We start from the raw sequence: 18,951 nt of genomic DNA, 5'->3' as shown, positions 1-18,951 counted from the left end.
AGCTTTGACTATCACTTACACAAGGCGCCACTGAGACACATTTATATCACGTCAACTCCCCACGTCTTAAAAAAATCATACCACGGCCCCTTCCTTTCTGAGTTAAGGAAGGAGGAATATCTCTTTGATTTTTTTACTTATTGGTTATGTGAGGATGGATGAGCAGTCGCCATTCTTATTCAAATTTTCACTCAAGGACACTTTGGCACACGGCCAGTCCACCTCTTCTGCTTATGGAAAAAAGGAACATCGGGCCCTGCAGGCGGCCATTAACCAAATGTGACATGGGCTGTGAAAACTATTCGGCGTACTGTTTAGATGTAATCTCAAATGTGGACACTCTCTTTCTATGCGGTAATTGCAAAACACTGGAGGCCCTTGTTCATGTTTCCATGACAACAAGCATCTGCACCGGTGAAGTGTCCTTGAGCCCCTAGAAGAAATTAAAATGAAAAAAACCAGCAGAACTTCAATTTCTCTTATGGCAGCTACCGGTGACCTCTGACCCTCTTCGTGGAGGATCGCTTGCAGAGATCAGAAAAAAAGACAAGACCACCGTGCAGAAGGACCGTCAGCTGTCAGTGCAGCCTGTTGCTATTTAAACCTTCAGGACTGTACCACTAGGCTGCAGAGATACGGGGAAGTTAGTCCGGGGGAGTTTCCAGGGAGGGGGGGTGAGCCCTGCGTGGGAGGGATGGTGTGTTTGCTGTGTGTGAGTGAGTGGGGGGGGGGGTGGGGGGGTTGAGAGCTGGCATACTAATCCCTCAGGTTTGGCTGCAGCCCGGCCTCGGGATAAACTGTCATGAATGCTCTGGACGTTGAAAAATGCTACGTGGACGTGTACATTTTTTGAAACATTAATGTGTTCCTCATTCAGAAATTGTTTTTCAAGGGAAACTGCAAACTATGGTAAGATTATATTTGTAATTTTGCTCTTTTATATAGTTTTTTTTTTGTATTGTCCCATAAGTTAGTGAAGAAGGGATAAAGCTGATGCAGAAACAGAAAGTACAGCTACATGATTTATGTTCCGATCCTCATCAACTAAAGGTCTTTTATTGGAAGCTTGCATCTCAAAGAATAAGTGGAGGACAAATTTAGTTAATTGAGGACTCTCCTTGTTGCAACGTCTTTGATAAAAAGGTCTCCAAGGCCTCCTGAGTGTTTTACAAACAATAATCTGGTTACTACCAGAACATCTCCTTTAACTATCCTCAGAAGGTGAAAAGAATGAACTATGTTCCTTTACTGTTGTCATTTTATCTTCAGATCCATCTGATGTATATAAATTAAGAGATCAGTGAATGGATCTGCAGCGGAAAGGATTTCTTTTCTTTTTCATTTGCCTCTGGTTGCCAACTTTGGGTTTTATCTCAACTTCCTTCTCAGAGGGACCCTGAAGCTTTCACAGAGAAAAAACAAAAACAATATAGTTCCAAAAGACAAACAGAGTTCAACCTGCAAGAGGGAAATATTAAAGCTAAAACAACTAAAAGACAGAACACACAAAAAAAGAAATATCTTCCAGAGTTTATGCCCTAAAACTCCACATTTGGTCACATTTCATCCAGAAACCTCTTTGTATTTTATCAAGGTGTTATATCTACTACAGAACCTTGCTAAATAGTGAAGCAAAAATAAGATATAATATGTTGATTTTTATTATTTGTTTAACAAATAACAATCTGTTGTGTGTAATCCAGCCCTCTGAACAACCCCTCTTTTTAAGCATGTCTGAGTTAGCTTTTTTATGCAAAACAGCCCACAGCCAGTCAGACTGGATCTGTGAACATTTGTACATTTGGTCTCCGCTTCTGAATTGAGTTCAGTCTGTTCCAATTCGTTTTTAATTAGTGCTGAAACAATTAATCAGATTAATCATGATTAATCGATTATTAAAATAATTATCAACTAATTTAGTAATAGATGAATCATTAACTGGAGCATAGAGACTCTAAAACGTGACTTTAGCTGAAAGAGCGACACACATAGAGCAGGAATCATACCAAAATTGTAAAATAAATATGTAAACATTTAGAATTTAAAATAAAAACAATTTCTGTCTGTCAATCGGCTCTATCCAGAACTCCTCAAGTAGAAAAGTTTTAGTTTCACCTGCTTTCATTTTGTAAAAGGTCTTCTATAAGGAACCTTTGGTTATTCGATTATAATCCATTAATCAAAAATAATAATTGTCAGATCAAATGATTTGCAAAATAATTGTTAATGCAGCCCTAGTTTTAATCTAAACTACTCTATTGTAGGTCTGGCCATGTGCTAGAGGTCATTTTCCTGCTGAAGGTGAAATCCAAGTCTTCTAGAAGCTCTGATACCTTTTCTTTCAGGAAGTGATTGCATCTGGTTCTGCATAAGCAAGGCACCATCAGAGCACGATGGTTCCACCACCAGATCTCACTGCGGCTGTTTCACATGGATTTTTTTTTTTTAGTCTTATTGAAACAAAAAAACCTTTTCCCAGATGTTATTTATTTGTAAATAAAACTTGTTATTGTCTTGTTGACATATTCTTCCACCTAAGCTGTGGATATTTGCAGCTCCTTTAGAGTTATCACACGTCTCTTGGCTGCTTCTCTGATCAATGCTGTCTTTGACCTACCTGTTAGGATCCAAATCTAAACATAAGGCTGCTGTTTCACTACGTTTAGATTGAATATGAGAATTTCAGCTGGATGAAGCGTGTGCGTACATGTCTGAGTATGTAATGTTTCCAAAGAGCAGCATAGCATGCCGTAAAACGAGAGTTCCTCCCATTCTTCGCTTGCACAGACTCGAGCCGCTGATGAAGTGGAGACAGTAAAGTTCACCGCATTCAAACTAACAGAAGATCAAAACACAAAAAGGTCACTTGTGAAATTGAAATTGCTTTCAGCAAATGAAGTTGCGACCTCTCTGCTTCCTGTTAAAGCTTGTACGCCATTGATTTTCATGATTTCAAAGGGACTTGCTGACTTTTCAGCACTCTCATCGGAAAAAAGGTCACGACCCATCCAAAATCTGAGCACGTATTAAAAACTATTTGACATCTGAATAAATGTATCTGTTTTGGGTGTGAATGCAAATACAGATCGATAGGACAGCGATGGAGGGGGGGGGGGGGGTGGATTATGGGTGGGACTGAGGGTTATGTAAGTAACAGCTGCAGCATGATGATGAAAGCAACATCATTTCCCAGCTCCAGACCGAGCATCGATCCTCCTGTAATTCTCCGCTGAGTTGTTCATGTTTTATTCAGGGAAAAAAATGGATGTTGGTGATCATATCCTGCTGCTGCAGACATTTGTGCCCACAAAACTGGTCTATTCACATCAAAACACAGACTTCACATCCCCAAGGCCTCAGTCGACACTCTGTAATCCACTGTGGCTCTCAACGACGGATGATTTCAACAAAAATGTTCGGAAGGGAGGGGAATATGAAAATAAAAGTAGAGTTTTAATCTGGATTAGATAAAACAACATTCTTCATCAAATAGCATCAAACAAAGCCAAGGTTTCTGTGTTTAATGTCACATGATGCAGGTGACACTTTTAGCGAGATAAAGCCTTAAAATGATCATAGTTTGAAGGAAAGTCTAATTCTATTGATCTATTCAAGCTTGTGAGGGGGCTGGAATGAGAAAGTTTGTAAAAAAAAAAATATGAGTAGCAATAAGTCTACCAAGTATAGGTCCTGTAAATAATTGATATTGGATGAAGCAGCCATACCAGTGCTTTAAAACTGTTAGAAAAATTTTAAAAACAAGAAAGTTTATATCTTAGTCTTGGTTGTTATGCTTTATATCTTCAGAGTTTAGTGTGTTTAAAAGGTTTACTGAATACTGTCAAGGTGATAGAGTTGAGTAGAGTTGGGAATACACACAGCCAGGCTAGTAGTTTGCAGGTAGAGAGGAAAATGTCTGATAGCAGGCGGGAGAAGGCAGATGAAGAGTGAACAAGTTACACAGGGAGGTGGCAGGTTTTGAAACCCAGCGAAAGCAGAGCCAGCAAAGGAACGCAGGATAGGTAGTAGTTGCACACAGTCACAGGATTAGGCTCATACTGAAAGCGAGACAATCTGGCAGAGAATGACAGAGAGAGGCAGGTATTAATAGACATAGTTTCAGTTGAAACAAGTTATTGTTATTTGGGCAGCAGATGGTGAAACTGGTAAACCAATCAGCAGTGTGGAGCAGAGCAGGACGAGAATAAACAGCGAACTCTGCAGCTATATCTCAGTTATCATTTATCTAAAAGTCTTAGAAGTTGCTACCTTCAGTAGAGACATGATCAAACACTTAAAGATTTGCACTGTGAAAGTCGGATATCACATTCTGGAATATATATATATATCTATATATATATATATATATATATATATATATATATATATATATATATATATATATATATATATATATATATATATATATATATATATATAACATGTATATATGTAACAGTTTTCTTCAACAGACGAAAGTAACAGATTCCAGAATGTGATTTCCGACTTTCACAGTGCAAATGTTTATTTGCTCATAGTCAGATCATCATCGGATCATTTTTGTTTTACCTTTTGACATAATCTAATTATATAACTGACCTTGCTTTAGTAATTAAAGAATATTTTTCAACATTAAAGCAATTTAGAAAAAAATGTAACGACACCTAACAATCCAACTCCTTTTATGTGAAATACATTCAGTACAATGGAAAAAAATTGATATATAAAGAAGTCATTTTTTCTTAAAATAAGTGTCTTTTTTCTTGAATTGAGGAGGTAAGTAAGATATTTTGCCAATGGAACAAGACAATTTACTTTTAAAATAAGAAAAAAACGATTTCATCGTCTTATTTCAAGTGTATATTATCTAATTACCTTCTTTTAAGAGAAACAATCTTCATTCCATTGGCAAATCATCTTATTTACCTACTCAAATTGAGGGCAAACACAGTTAATTTAAGAGCTTTTGACTCATTTCTTGATCGTTTTTTTCTTATTCCATTTTGAAAGTCTTGGTTCTGCTGCAGTTTTTATTTTTTTCAGTTGGTTTCACATTTTCTTTTAACACCCTTTGAAACCTGCTGGATTTTAAGGTTTGTTCTGGGACGGTGTGCTACCAGGTCCTGTTTCCGAAATGTATTTCCAAACTATAACACTTCCAACTCCATGCCTTACTGTGCTTTGTCACCAAACATCAGTAAAGCTTTTACTGTGCCAGAGTCTGGTTTCTTGATTGAATCATGGCGGTGTGAACCTGATCCTAGTATGATTACAGCCTGACTTTTTTTAACCAGACCCTGGAGTGGGTTGGTAGCACTGTGATACTGTGATGCATAAAGATCCAGCACACCAAAGACAGGAAGAGATGATGTGATTTAAGAGAAAGGCGTTTGAGTAGAGGAAAAACAAAGTAAGGAATCCTGAGACAGCATACTTTGAAAATGTCTCATGGGGCTACTTAGAGTATTGAATTTTTGCAGGAGCATAACTACAGTTGAAAACCAAAGGAGCAACAGAAAGACAAGAGGGATTTTCTTTTTAGTGCCTTTTTTTCTGCTGAATTATTGATAAACTGGAGAAATACTGACCTGGAATCAATCCATTTGCCATTGTTTGGTCCTGTTTCATTGACACCATATTTGGTATAATGTCCAAAAAATGTTTTTTTGACTCACCTGAGCAAATTTTTTATCTTTTCTTGTCTTTGTTTAGTTTCTGTTTAGAAAACTTTAGTCTGACATTAATGTTTTAATCTTTGAGACCAATAAGTTTCCTTTTCAGACGTGTCCTATAAAATCACACTAATGCAGTCTGTATCTTCTCACATCATTCTCACATCAAGAGCAGCAACAGCATCCTACAGATCCCATTAGAAGATTTCTAGACTTCTTTTAACATCTTTCATCCTAGTTTCAGGAGGAACAAGGTTAGACAACCAGACCTAGTTTTGAATGTCAATTACTTGTTGACTATTTTTCATTTATTTGAGTTGCTGATTTCTCATTATTTCAAGACCTCTTACCAGTTCTAACCAGACTCCACAGCTGCTACAGTCTACTTTATCCAGCACTGAGATTTTTGTTCACTAGCTGGGTTTCCATACAATTAAGAACAAACATTTAAGATGTTGAAAAAGAAAAAGAACGGAACTTTCATTGACCAGGCTATGCAAAGTGGATTGTCATCTTACATTTAGTCAGGCATGGTTATAATAAACAGGAAATAGAGGTAGCAAGCTATTGCAAACTACAGATCAGTAATGCAGTAATGTGTTGTAATCTGGCAAATTGTTGTTACTGCGTTGGCCTAGTGGTTAGAGCTGTGCGCTTTTCCTTTGAGAAGGTTCCACGTACCCGGTTTGATCCCCACAGCTGCACTCTGGGTTCCTGAGCAAGACCCTCAACCCCACACTGCTCCCCGGGCGCCGAACAATGGCAGCCCACTGCTACCTAAGGGGATTTGTTAGTGAATGAGTGGCAGGTTGGTTAATTTCCCCATTGTGGGACAATAAAGGGATTTACATTAAATTTAAGATTTAAATTTATCATCTCAGGTTTTATCAGCGATGGTACATCTGGTAGACAGGTGTAATTCTAATGTTTGCATTCAAGATGCCAGCAGCGAAAACAGCTGAACAGTCATGTGAGGTAAATGTTTGCTATGTCGATAAATTTGTTTCCATTTTCTTCATAGCACAGTTAGGCATACTCTCTTTTGAAAAAGTAAAAAAAAAACATGATATCCAAGTTGTGATGTAGATGCAAATGGTTGCATTAGATGGCCATCTAGAATTACATCTTATCTATTACACTTATACATTGAATTGAATCAAAATCTTGTCAGGGCAGACTTTTAAATATTGGTTCTCCATATAAATACTTTATCAGGATAATGCTGGTTATGTACACACCTAGTAACAAAGCTCTATCTACCTGCTCCTGATGTAATATGACTGGTTCATCCTTCCAGCTGCTCTTTTGTTCAGCGTTCACCACAGCAGCTCAGTAGAACCTGGACATGGCCATTCTTTTAATGCCTGTAGGGGTATCCTAGGTTTTTCATTAAGACAGTTCTTGGAGAAATGTTTCAAAAGTTTGTTTTCTGTAGTTTTTTAGCATTCATTAATATTTATTGAGTTTTAAAATGTGTTTAAAATCACATAGTCTTCCTTTGGGTCTTCTAATCTGTTAATAAATCAATATATCAAAAAAATACTTTTAGTTATTTTATATAAACTTATTAGTGCTTTCTTCCAGGATACATTCCCAACAGACCAGTCTACTGCCAGGATATATGGTTTCAAAAGTTTAATTCCAAGTAAGAAAGCTATCAGCAGACAATTAGGTATTATTAAGCTTTTAGTGGCACAGAGCACTATTCCTCCATCCATCCATCCATCCATCCATCCATCCATCCATCCGTCCATCCATTTGCCCATCCATCTCTCCATCCATCCTTCCATCCTTCCATCCATTCATCAATCCAGCCATCCACCCATCTGTCCATCTAGTTGTCCATCCATCAATCCATCCATCTGTCCATCCGTTCGTCCCTTCATCCATCATCCATCATCCATCATCCATCCATCTATCCATCTGTGCATCGATCCATCCAGCCATCCACCCATCTGTCCATCCAGTTGTCCATCCATCAATCCATCCATCCGTCCATCCGTTCGTCCATTCATCCATCCATCCGTTCTTCCCTTCATCCATCCATCCATCCATCCATCCATTTGTCCCTCCATCCATCCATCCATCCTTCCATCCATCCATCCAGCCATTCACCCATCCATCCATCCAGTTTTTCATCCATCAATCCATCCATCCGTCCATCCATTCATCCATTCGTCCATCATCCATCCATCCATCCGTTCATCTCTTCATCCATCCATCCATCCGTTCATCTCTTCATCCATCCATCCATCCATCCATCCATCCGTTCATCTATTCATCCATCCATCCATCCATCCATCCATCCATCAGTTCGTCCCTTCATCCATCCATCCATCCATCCATCCATCCATCCATCCGTCCATCCATCCATCCATCCATCCATCCATCCTTTCATCTCTTCATCCATCCATCCATCCATCCATCCGTTTATCTCTTCATCCATCCATCCATCCATCCATCCATCCATCCGTCCATCCGTTCGTCCCTTCATCCATCATTCATCCATCCATCCGTGCATCGATCCATCCCTCCATCCATCCATCCATCCATCCATTCGTGCATCGATCCATCCCTCCATCCATCCTTCCATCCATCCTTCCAGCCATCCACCCATCCGTCCATCTATCCGTGCATCGATCCATCCATTTGTCCCTCCATCCATCCATCCATCCTTCCATCCATCCATCCAGCCATTCACCCATCCGTCCATCCAGTTTTTCATCCATCAATCCATCCATCCGTCCATCCATTCATCCATTCGTCCATCATCCATCCATCCATCCATCCATCCGTTCATCTCTTCATCCATCCATCCATCCGTTCATCTCTTCATCCATCCATCCATCCATCCATCCGTTCATCTATTCATCCATCCATCCATCCATCCATCAGTTCGTCCCTTCATCCATCCGTCCATCCATCCATCCATCCATCCTTTCATCTCTTCATCCATCCATCCATCCATCCATCCATCCATCCGTTTATCTCTTCATCCATCCATCCATCCATCCATCCATCCATCCGTCCATCCGTTCGTCCCTTCATCCATCATTCATCCATCCATCCGTGCATCGATCCATCCCTCCATCCATCCATCCATCCATCCATTCGTGCATCGATCCATCCCTCCATCCATCCTTCCATCCATCCTTCCAGCCATCCACCCATCCGTCCATCTATCCGTGCATCGATCCATCCATTTGTCCCTCCATCCATCCATCCATCCTTCCATCCATCCATCCAGCCATTCACCCATCCGTCCATCCAGTTTTTCATCCATCAATCCATCCATCCGTCAATCCATTCATCCATTCGTCCACCATCCATCCATCCATCCATCCATCCGTTCATCCATCCGTTCATCTCTTCATCCATCCATCCATCCATCCATCCGTTCATCTCTTCATCCATCCATCCATCCATCCGTTCATTTCTTCATCCATCCATCCATCCATCCATCCATCGGTTCGTCCCTTCATCCATCCATCCATCCATCCATCCGTCCATCCATCCATCCATCCATCCATCCGTTCATCTCTTCATCCATCCATCCATCCATCCATCCATCCGTTCATCTCTTCATCCATCCATCCATCCATCCATCCACCCATCCATCAGTTCGTCCCTTCATCCATCCATCCATCCATCCATCCATCCGTCCATCCATCCATCCATCCATCCATCCTTTCATCTCTTCATCCATCCATCCATCCATCCATCCGTTTATCTCTTCATCCATCCATCCATCCATCCATCCATCCATCCATCCGTCCATCCGTTCGTCCCTTCATCCATCATTCATCCATCCATCCGTGCATCGATCCATCCCTCCATCCATCCATCCATCCATCCATCCATTCGTGCATCGATCCATCCCTCCATCCATCCTTCCATCCATCCTTCCAGCCATCCACCCATCCGTCCATCTATCCGTGCATCGATCCATCCATTTGTCCCTCCATCCATCCATCCATCCTTCCATCCATCCATCCAGCCATTCACCCATCCGTCCATCCAGTTTTTCATCCATCAATCCATCCATCCGTCCATCCATTCATCCATTCGTCCATCATCCATCCATCCATCCATCCATCCGTTCATCTCTTCATCCATCCATCCATCCGTTCATCTCTTCATCCATCCATCCATCCATCCATCCGTTCATCTATTCATCCATCCATCCATCCATCCATCAGTTCGTCCCTTCATCCATCCGTCCATCCATCCATCCATCCATCCTTTCATCTCTTCATCCATCCATCCATCCATCCGTTTATCTCTTCATCCATCCATCCATCCATCCATCCGTCCATCCGTTCGTCCCTTCATCCATCATTCATCCATCCATCCGTGCATCGATCCATCCCTCCATCCATCCATCCATCCATCCATCCATTCGTGCATCGATCCATCCCTCCATCCATCCTTCCATCCATCCTTCCAGCCATCCACCCATCCGTCCATCTATCCGTGCATCGATCCATCCATTTGTCCCTCCATCCATCCATCCATCCTTCCATCCATCCATCCAGCCATTCACCCATCCGTCCATCCAGTTTTTCATCCATCAATCCATCCATCCGTCAATCCATTCATCCATTCGTCCACCATCCATCCATCCATCCATCCATCCGTTCATCCATCCGTTCATCTCTTCATCCATCCATCCATCCATCCATCCGTTCATCTCTTCATCCATCCATCCATCCATCCGTTCATTTCTTCATCCATCCATCCATCCATCCATCCATCCATCGGTTCGTCCCTTCATCCATCCATCCATCCATCCATCCATCCGTCCATCCATCCATCCATCCATCCATCCATCCGTTCATCTCTTCATCCATCCATCCATCCATCCATCCATCCGTTCATCTCTTCATCCATCCATCCATCCATCCATCCATCCATCCGTCCATCCGTTCGTCCCTTCATCCATCATTCATCCATCCATCCGTGCATCGATCCATCCCTCCATCCATCCATCCATCCATCCATCCATCCATCCATCCATTCGTGCATCGATCCATCCCTCCATCCATCCTTCCATCCATCCTTCCAGCCATCCACCCATCCGTCCATCTATCCGTGCATCGATCCATCCAATTGTCCATCCATCCATCCATCCATCCATCCTTAACAACACATTTTAACTAGTAGAAGTATCAATGTACCCTGGATGCTAACAGGACATGTTGAAAATGGAGAGTTTTGTTATAATGAGATGAACCAATTAAATCATGAATATTAATCATTTTTTTTATTTCAGACGTGATTCAAGCAGACTTGCTCAGAGAGGACACTTCCATCAAGTACTGACAAAATGTACTGATTGTTTTGCCTTCACAGTCAACCAAGATGTTCTGTCAAAAGAAACTTTTGGGTTTCTTTCTGAGTCATTAAAAAGCATTAATATAAAGTATTGGAATTTTGAAAATTAGGATTTGAGAGGCTAAATGGAGAGTTGGAACAGATGGAGGCCAGTGTCTGTAATGATGTGGCCTTTCAATAACCATGTGATGAACTACATTCATTTATGCACACTGCCCCATCCAGAGGGCCAATGACTAGTGCAAGGAAGTTAATGGCCACTGATGTATTCTATTAATGTGTGCCTATCCTCACTGTATAAGTCATCACATTGCAGGTATAAGCAAAACTGGGCATATTCAGCATACTTTGTATTTAAAGACAACTTCTTCTGGGTTCTGGACCGATCTGAAAGCATCATTGTCACAGCCTGGTTGAATGATGGATCAAAATGGAGTTAGAACATTTAAGCGCAGAAGAAGAGATTATCTGCTTGTCCAGAAGGACAAACTGCCCACTGGGGAAACTGGCTTTCCTCAGCCTGTCTCCATTCTGCCAAAAACAAACTTTCTATTCACCTAGACTGATAACAGGAGCTTGTGCTGGGGTGGGGAAATAATTTTTACATTACAAAGAAAGGATGTAAATTAGACTAAAGAACCAGTTTTGAAGAATAAATAAATAGTCAAAGATAACAGAAAAGTAAGATTTTTCCTCTATTACTTTGGAGAACATTTCTTGAAATATGCCCTCTAACACTGCGGCTGTGACAGATATAATATAAATATCTTTGAATTGCTGCATTTCTGCTTTATGAGATGACTTGACAGACATTTTACCATATTTTCCAGGTTCAGCATGCAGCACTGTGCACATCAAGGAAGGTAGCAGTCTATCAGCAAAGCCTGTGAGACCTTATAACAACAGAAGATCTGCTGTTTCTTCCGACACCTGAGATCCAGAAGACCAAAAAGCACTCACTGCTCCTCAGGAGGATTATGTCATTATAGCTGACAACTTGAGCTCCTTCGGCAAACAACAGCTACGAGACAGAGTCCCTCCTGCTCCGCTTGTATAGGCAGGAATCATGGATGACCCCTATCACAACAATGTGAACCAGCAGATGACTGAGGGTGGACAATACACCTACACCCAAGATGGAGGAGGTCAGGACGGCTATCCTTACCAAACTGACTACCCCCCACAGGATGAGGACGCTGCCAGTGATGCCACAGAGGGGGCTGATGAGGATGATCAGATGTATGAGGGGGAATACCAGGGGATCCCTCATCCCGATGAGATCAAGGAGGCACGGCGAGCCGCCCGACTGGAGGCCAAGAGGAAAGCTCGTCAGGCTGCACAGCAGGAGGAGGAGGTGGAGGAAAGCCTGCCGGAGCAGTATGAGACCATCATGGAGGACTGCGGCCACGGGCGCTTCCAGTGGACGCTGTTTTTTGTGCTCGGCCTTGCCCTAATGGCTGACGGTGTGGACGGCTTCGTGGTGGGCTTTGTCATGCCCAGTGCTGAGAAAGATATGTGCATTTCTAATGCAGACAAAGGACTCTTGGGTAAGTTGCAGCAAAGTGGTGGAAAATCAAAAGCCATCAAAGGAGTCTCTGTGCTGTTTGAACAACCATCTTTATGCTCGCTGCTCCTTAACAACAAAGTGAAGACATTTAGTCATTTTAGAGAGAAAATAACTTGTTGAACTGCTTTCTCTACTGTATTGGGATTTAGAAATTATTCATTTATGTAAATTTACCACCACAGCAGACCATCAGTATTCATTTCAGAGGATGGGATTGTTAAATAACTTATTGAAATCCCCTTAACATCACAGCTGAAGATAAAATGTAATACAAGTTTCTTCTTCAGCACTGTTTAAGTAAAATAGTCTGAGCCAATATGTCACCACCCCTGCAGGGAAAACTGTTTTACGGTTCTAGCAGAGGATTTCTCAACACTTCCTCATAAAATTGGTTGCAAGCTGGGCGGCTCCATCTTGTAAAAAAATAAAGAAATTGAGAATGCCCCACTTTGTACTATGATAAGAAGTCTTCATCAAGCAAGAGGCACATGTTAAGAAGCAGAGAATGGAGGCATAAAATGCACCACTAGTCTTCTCTTGCTCCTTTTGGGTCATCCATTGCTCCCATTCATCAATGCAGAGTTTGACTATTTACTCAAGAAGAAGGAAACTTAATGTGGAAATGATGTGGTGAGGGAGTAAAATCCTGTAGAGTTTTAGCTTTTAGATGCCTGCATATTATCAGATTCAAATATCCCAAAACGGCTCTTCTAAGGAGAGGAGGATTGGATTAAAGACTAATTACTATGGTGGGCTGCTGTTGTCAAATGGTTCAATGTGTTAAACCAGGTTAACCTCTCTGAGTTAACTAGAAGTGTCTGTAAATGAACCTTAAAGGTATAGTGAAGGATGTTATTTTTCCAGGTGGATAATCAAAATAAGTGGTCCTCCTAATTGTCAATTATTTTGGTGATTTGTTTACGTAAGGCCATCTTAATTGCAAATCTTCTTTTGGAAAGTAAGCTGGTATGAGCGATGCAAACAGCAACTTTTAAACAGAGCGTGCACAAGGAGAAATGGGCTGATGCACGCTCTTGTACAAGGTTAATAGGCGTTCCCTCTCGGGAGCGGGTACAGGGTTGTGCATTTCTTTTTTTAAAGTGGAGAGGGTGGGTCTTTTCTTTTAAATTCACGATAATCCTCCACTATACCTTAAATGAGGTTGGATTATTTAGGTTGAATTATTTTAAACTCAAGTGTAAATCTCAGATGGATGTATTTGGTTGAATGATAAGCTTGGTATTTATTTGCAACATGTTTTACCATTAAAACATCTGCCTCTTCATATAGCTTAGCAGCAAATTAAAGGCTGTTACCTTATCTAGCAAAACCTGCATAATGTGACAGATTGCACATCACTCATTTTATCTTAACAACGGACTCCCAGGTTGAGGCGTAGTGAGAGACTGATGAGGAACTAGGCGCTGATTGTATTCAGCATGTGTTCCCGGTCAAATATAGAGCATGTTGCAGCAGTCAGAGATGCTGGCGCCCTGCAGCGTCCCCGTCGCAGAGCTGTCAGATACGCTTCAGGCCTCTGACAGGCTGGGGGAGCAGGAGGAAAGCCCGGCGAAAATGAAATCACAGCATCTGTTTGTACAGAGCGAGAGGAGAGCTATGATCACTGGCTGAGAATATGAAGTAGATCTACGGAATGATACTGCTGGATGCAAGCTCATGCTCTGCACACCAGACAGATGGGAGCAGAAATATGTTTAATCTCCCCCCTAGTCTGAGATGGAAGATGGTTTACAGGGTATTTTATTACATTCTTGAGGCTTTGTGTATTTACCTTCAGTATTTTCTCAACTGTCTAAAGACTGCAGATAAAATAGTGGACTAGTAGGAGGAAAAGAGCTTTGAAAATGAAAGAAGCAAAAATCTATTTGAAAGTGATTTATTTTGGGGTATTTAACTAACATGCATGGTGGGCAAAGTTTGATGGCCTCTGATGCCTTTTATAATATCCATTACATCCCACTGCCTTTAGGAGTTAAACCGACACTAAGTAACTTTTCAACGTACATAAAATATTTTGATAACTTTTATGATTATATGTCGACTTACAACTAGTCGAATGACACCTCCATCATGGCCAGAGGGAGTCTGTATCGCTTTTACTGACACTTAGCAACTTTGAGGATGGTGGCAGTAATCCTGCCACACAAAACAACTACAAATGTGCAGATTGCTTTATGGCATAGATCACTTCCCCCTTTCCCCACTTCGTTATAAAGATAGCAGCTTAGTTACCCTGAGAGACTGTATATATTCCTGTGAATTGTGCAGGTTATATATTCAGGCGATGCGGCTCCTTCCTGCTGGGATCTCTATGTGTGTTTAGAGTGAAATTATCAAACATAACATTATATTGATCTGTTTAAAGGCTCTAAACTCGTCAGCACATCAGTCGCTGAGGAGTCGGGTTAGGTGGGAGAGGGAAAAACAAAACCTAAGACTAACATTTCTTATTTTCACTATTATCACACGACAGTGTTTCAGCACAGTTATATTCATATGCTCAACACTATTATTCTTTCACACTGCCCCTGGAAACAGAGATGTAGTTCAATCCAAATGCACCAGGTGATGAGGATTTTATCGCCGGTCTTTAAAACGCTGGTCCTCATTTTCAGGTTCAGAACTGAAGAATTCAGTATTCAAGGTGGACAAACAGATTTCTCAGAACAGTTATTTATTTATTTATTTATTTATTTATTTTTCAGCTTTCATTGTGATTACACTGTCACAAGTATAGAGCAAAGAAATGAACTCTGTGCATTTAACCCATCCCCTTGGGGAGCAGTGGGCTGCCATTGTGTGGCACCCGGGGATTAGTGTGGGGTTAAGGGTCTTGCTCAGAGACCCGTAGTGGCAGTCTGTGGGAGTGGGGCTTGACATCAGGATGCCCTAACCACTAGGCCACAACACCCTCTGATTATTGACAACAGAATCAATGAAAGTTCGTTAGCGTCTAAGACAGGAACCTCTGTGGGTGGAGACAGCAGGTTAGTGACCACCTCTATCTGAAGGTGAATGATCACAAACGTGCGAGTCACTAACCTGGTCTTAAATTTCAGTCTGAATCCAAAGATAGAGGGTGGTACCTGCCGGCTGGCTGCCAACAAGGCACGGAGGCCACACAGAATCCTAGACGCTGATGTATCGGTGGTCGAAGGGTAGGCAGGGGAGCAGAACCAAGTAGGATGATCCAGAGGGGGAAGCCAAAGCCGATGCAGGTGATGTGGTCTGTTGTTAGAACCAGGAGGTCAGAGATACAGAAAGGTGCAGAAGGAGAATCCAGGATGTAGTCGGATCACAGTTCCAGGTGCAGTACCAAATGCAGCTGACAGGCTGGACCAGGGCAGGCAGACTCATTGGTCAGGAAAATGTTCCAGGTGCGGTACACAGACAGTCAGAGACCAGGAGGGAGTCAGAAGACAGGTCAGGCAAAAAGATCAGATGGGAACAAGCAGGCTCAGAGGTCAAGAGGCAGAAAAGGTCAGGATCAGGTAGTCAGAACACAGAATAAGTCTCACAAAAGGCTTGAAATAATCTGGCACTGATGACTGGTCTGAAGACTGGTTATAGAGTGACTAATGCAGGTGGATCAGATGAGAGGGTAATGAGAACTGGGCGGAGATAGGCAGGTTTGTGAAAGGAGTAATGAGACCAGGCATCAGTGCAGAGATCATGACCCTCATGGGAAATATTGTCTATGTTTTCCACTGGGGGAGCCAAAATTGACCAAAACTGAAGGTCCTTTAGTACTATTTTAACTAATATTTATGTTTTGTCGGAAAAATTATAAGACTAGAAATGGGATAGGAAGAGGGGAAAGATATGCAGATTGGTAACAACAGACCCAGAGCAGATATATCGAGGACTGAGACCTCGAACAATGGAGCAACAAGAAGGTTCTGAATTTGTGCTCCTAGCATCAGAGTTGATTGTTTTCCTTCTGCATTTACAGGTTCTTCCAGGTACTCCAGCCGACCCCCCCCCCACCACCCCCACCGCCCCAAAGTCCAGAAGCAAAGGTTAACCAGTTTTTTCTAAATAAAAACAAAAAGGACAAACAGGTCAAATTTAAAGTCCTCTGTTGGTTAGAAAATACTAGTGAACAAACAGCTTCATGAGGACCAAAGGACATGGCAGTCAGGTCGGTGAGAGGGTTGTAGAGACATTCACCAGTTTTAGGTCACAAAAAGCTGTGAACATCTCACTGACCACTGTTCAATCCATCAGCCAGAAATAGAAACAAAAACACAATAGAGCTCCAAACATGCTGGTGACGTGGTCGTCTATCAGACCTGACAGGTCGGTTAAGGAAAGCATCAATCAGGCAGGAGGCCCTCAGCTGGGAAAGGTTGTTGATGGGTTAGTTATAAGTTTTCCAATCTACAATTCTGGCAAATAGAAAAGAATTGTCACAAGGCAGTCTTCAAGCATCCTTTTTAGATAAGTTGCCACAACCCACATACAGATACAACAAAAAAGGAGATAAAGTTGCTCTGGTGAGATTGCAGAAAAAAACCTTCAACTTGTTTTATCTAAAATGATGTGCAAGTTGGAGAAAAAAAAAAAACTTCACATAACCCTCAACACACAACCCCAAAAACATGTCAGTGGCAGCATCATGCTGTGGGGATGTTTCATTCTAACCTGACTCCGTCAGATGGATTTGCTCCGCATATCCATCTGGAAACCTTCCGTAGAAGTAATTTTGGGAAGGGGCGAAAATACTGGTTAGCTGATTAGCCTATGTTGGTGATAGACGGGCCAAATAAACCAATCAGATCAACGAATCATATGACGTACTAACAGAGCGACGACGAAGAGGAGCCAATTGATAGATCAAACTCTTGCCGAAACCAGTTGGGAGAAGAGCAAAAACATCTTTTCCTCTGAGAAAAGCCTCCAGAGCAGTGTTTTGCTCTTCTTTCAGTGAAGAAATACTCTGTAATTCCAATAAAACTTGCTCGATAGCCCCGCTAACGCTAGTTTCATTGGCTGAAGCCGCCATGTTCTTTAGACTGAACTGTCGCGCTTCTCGTTGCGTCACACCTCAACCCGCCTCAAAGCCAACGCTGATTGGACGTTCGTTTGGTGAACGGCTCCAAATTTTCTTCAACAGAGAGTCTCCAGACTGATAAGCGAGTGAAATGTTGAAAGCTCGCGAGATCAGGATGGTCTCACGAGCTAGTTTCATTCTGCAAGGACAAGGAATTTGATCAGAGCTTGAAAACACAATCAATCCTGCAGGGAAACCAGGCAGCAAAAGACAAAGATTCACCTCTCAGCTAACAAAGCTAAATATTTAGGTTAGAAGGTTTAAAATAGGGCTCTTAATAGCTATGGCTGAAAGCTTTTAAGAATCACTTTATATCTTAACTATAGACAAAATAAGTTCTATTTTTAGCTGTTTTTCTGATTTGTGTGAAATCATTGGCCTTTTCACACCAGAATGTTACATAAATAATCCATAATTTTTTATTTCTATTTTTTTATTTTATTTGGAAGCATTTACATGTTTTTGCTTAATTTTCCACTGATATAATTTTCCCATCAAATATTTCTTATAATTGTTTCTTTATTTAAAAATATAAACAATGTTGTTTGAAAATGCCAACAAATATTCTGTAGCACAGGGGTCACCAACCATTTCAAGGCTGAGGGCTACTTCATGGCTATTGAATCATAGGAAGGGCTACCAATACTGACCTATGAACAAGAGGGGTCAGCGTTCACCTAAACTTCATCCAAATTAAACACATTTTTATTGTTAACTTTTAATTTCTAAATTTCCTTTAAACATTATAATTTTAAAATCCCTATAAATGCTAAAATGCCCTATATGATTACTATGATGAAATGCTCTACAAATGATTAAAAAGAAGAGTCACAGAATAAAATAAAATTTCAAACTTAGCCCACTGCTAAGTTGCTGTTTTCAGAAGGCATTGAGGGCACCCCATGTGGTCCTTGAGGGCCCCTTGGTGCCCGCGGGCACCGCGTTGGTGACTCCTGCTGTAGCAGATCTTTTAAAAGATTTGAGTATTAATTAGTGTTGCACCAATACCAGTATCGGGCGGGGCCCTGATCCAGCACTAAAATGGTGGTATCGGTATCTGCGACTACCAACAAATAGGGCACTGATACCATTTTGAGAGCCAAAAGTTTATTCAACTATTGTCCCCATTCCAGGTAGGCAATAAAAAGTTCTACTGGATTCACTTTGTATTAGTCTTTTTCCTGCTTCACAAAGGTAGGCAGCAGCTTGACAAAGCCATGATGGCAATTATTTTACATCCAAGTGGTATGCAGTTCTTCATATATACACACACATTAATTTCAAACAGACTGTATAGGTATTGG

The 18,951-nt window shown here is 41.5% G+C and overlaps 1 protein-coding gene across 2 annotated transcripts in view; it reads left to right on the top strand.

Moving 5' to 3' along the window:
* The first annotated feature begins 754 nt into the window (after positions 1–754).
* Positions 755–18,951, top strand: part of sv2ba (synaptic vesicle glycoprotein 2Ba) — a 41,094-nt gene continuing 22,897 nt past the window's right edge. The window contains exons 1-2 of one of the 2 annotated variants that reach the window (XM_038292891.1): positions 755–909; positions 11,837–12,553. In XM_038292891.1, the coding sequence (XP_038148819.1) occupies positions 12,073–12,553 (481 nt within the window). In that variant the 5' untranslated portion in view covers positions 755–909; positions 11,837–12,072. Of the gene's footprint in view, positions 910–11,836; positions 12,554–18,951 lie in introns of those variants that run through there. The other variant, XM_038292892.1, reaches the window with a different exon arrangement.

Source organism: Cyprinodon tularosa, unplaced genomic scaffold (genome assembly GCF_016077235.1).
Source record: "Cyprinodon tularosa strain WSP-4 unplaced genomic scaffold, ASM1607723v1 ctg319, whole genome shotgun sequence".
Taxonomy (NCBI): Eukaryota; Metazoa; Chordata; class Actinopteri; order Cyprinodontiformes; family Cyprinodontidae; genus Cyprinodon; species Cyprinodon tularosa.
This window is presented reverse-complemented; position numbering and strand designations above follow the sequence as displayed.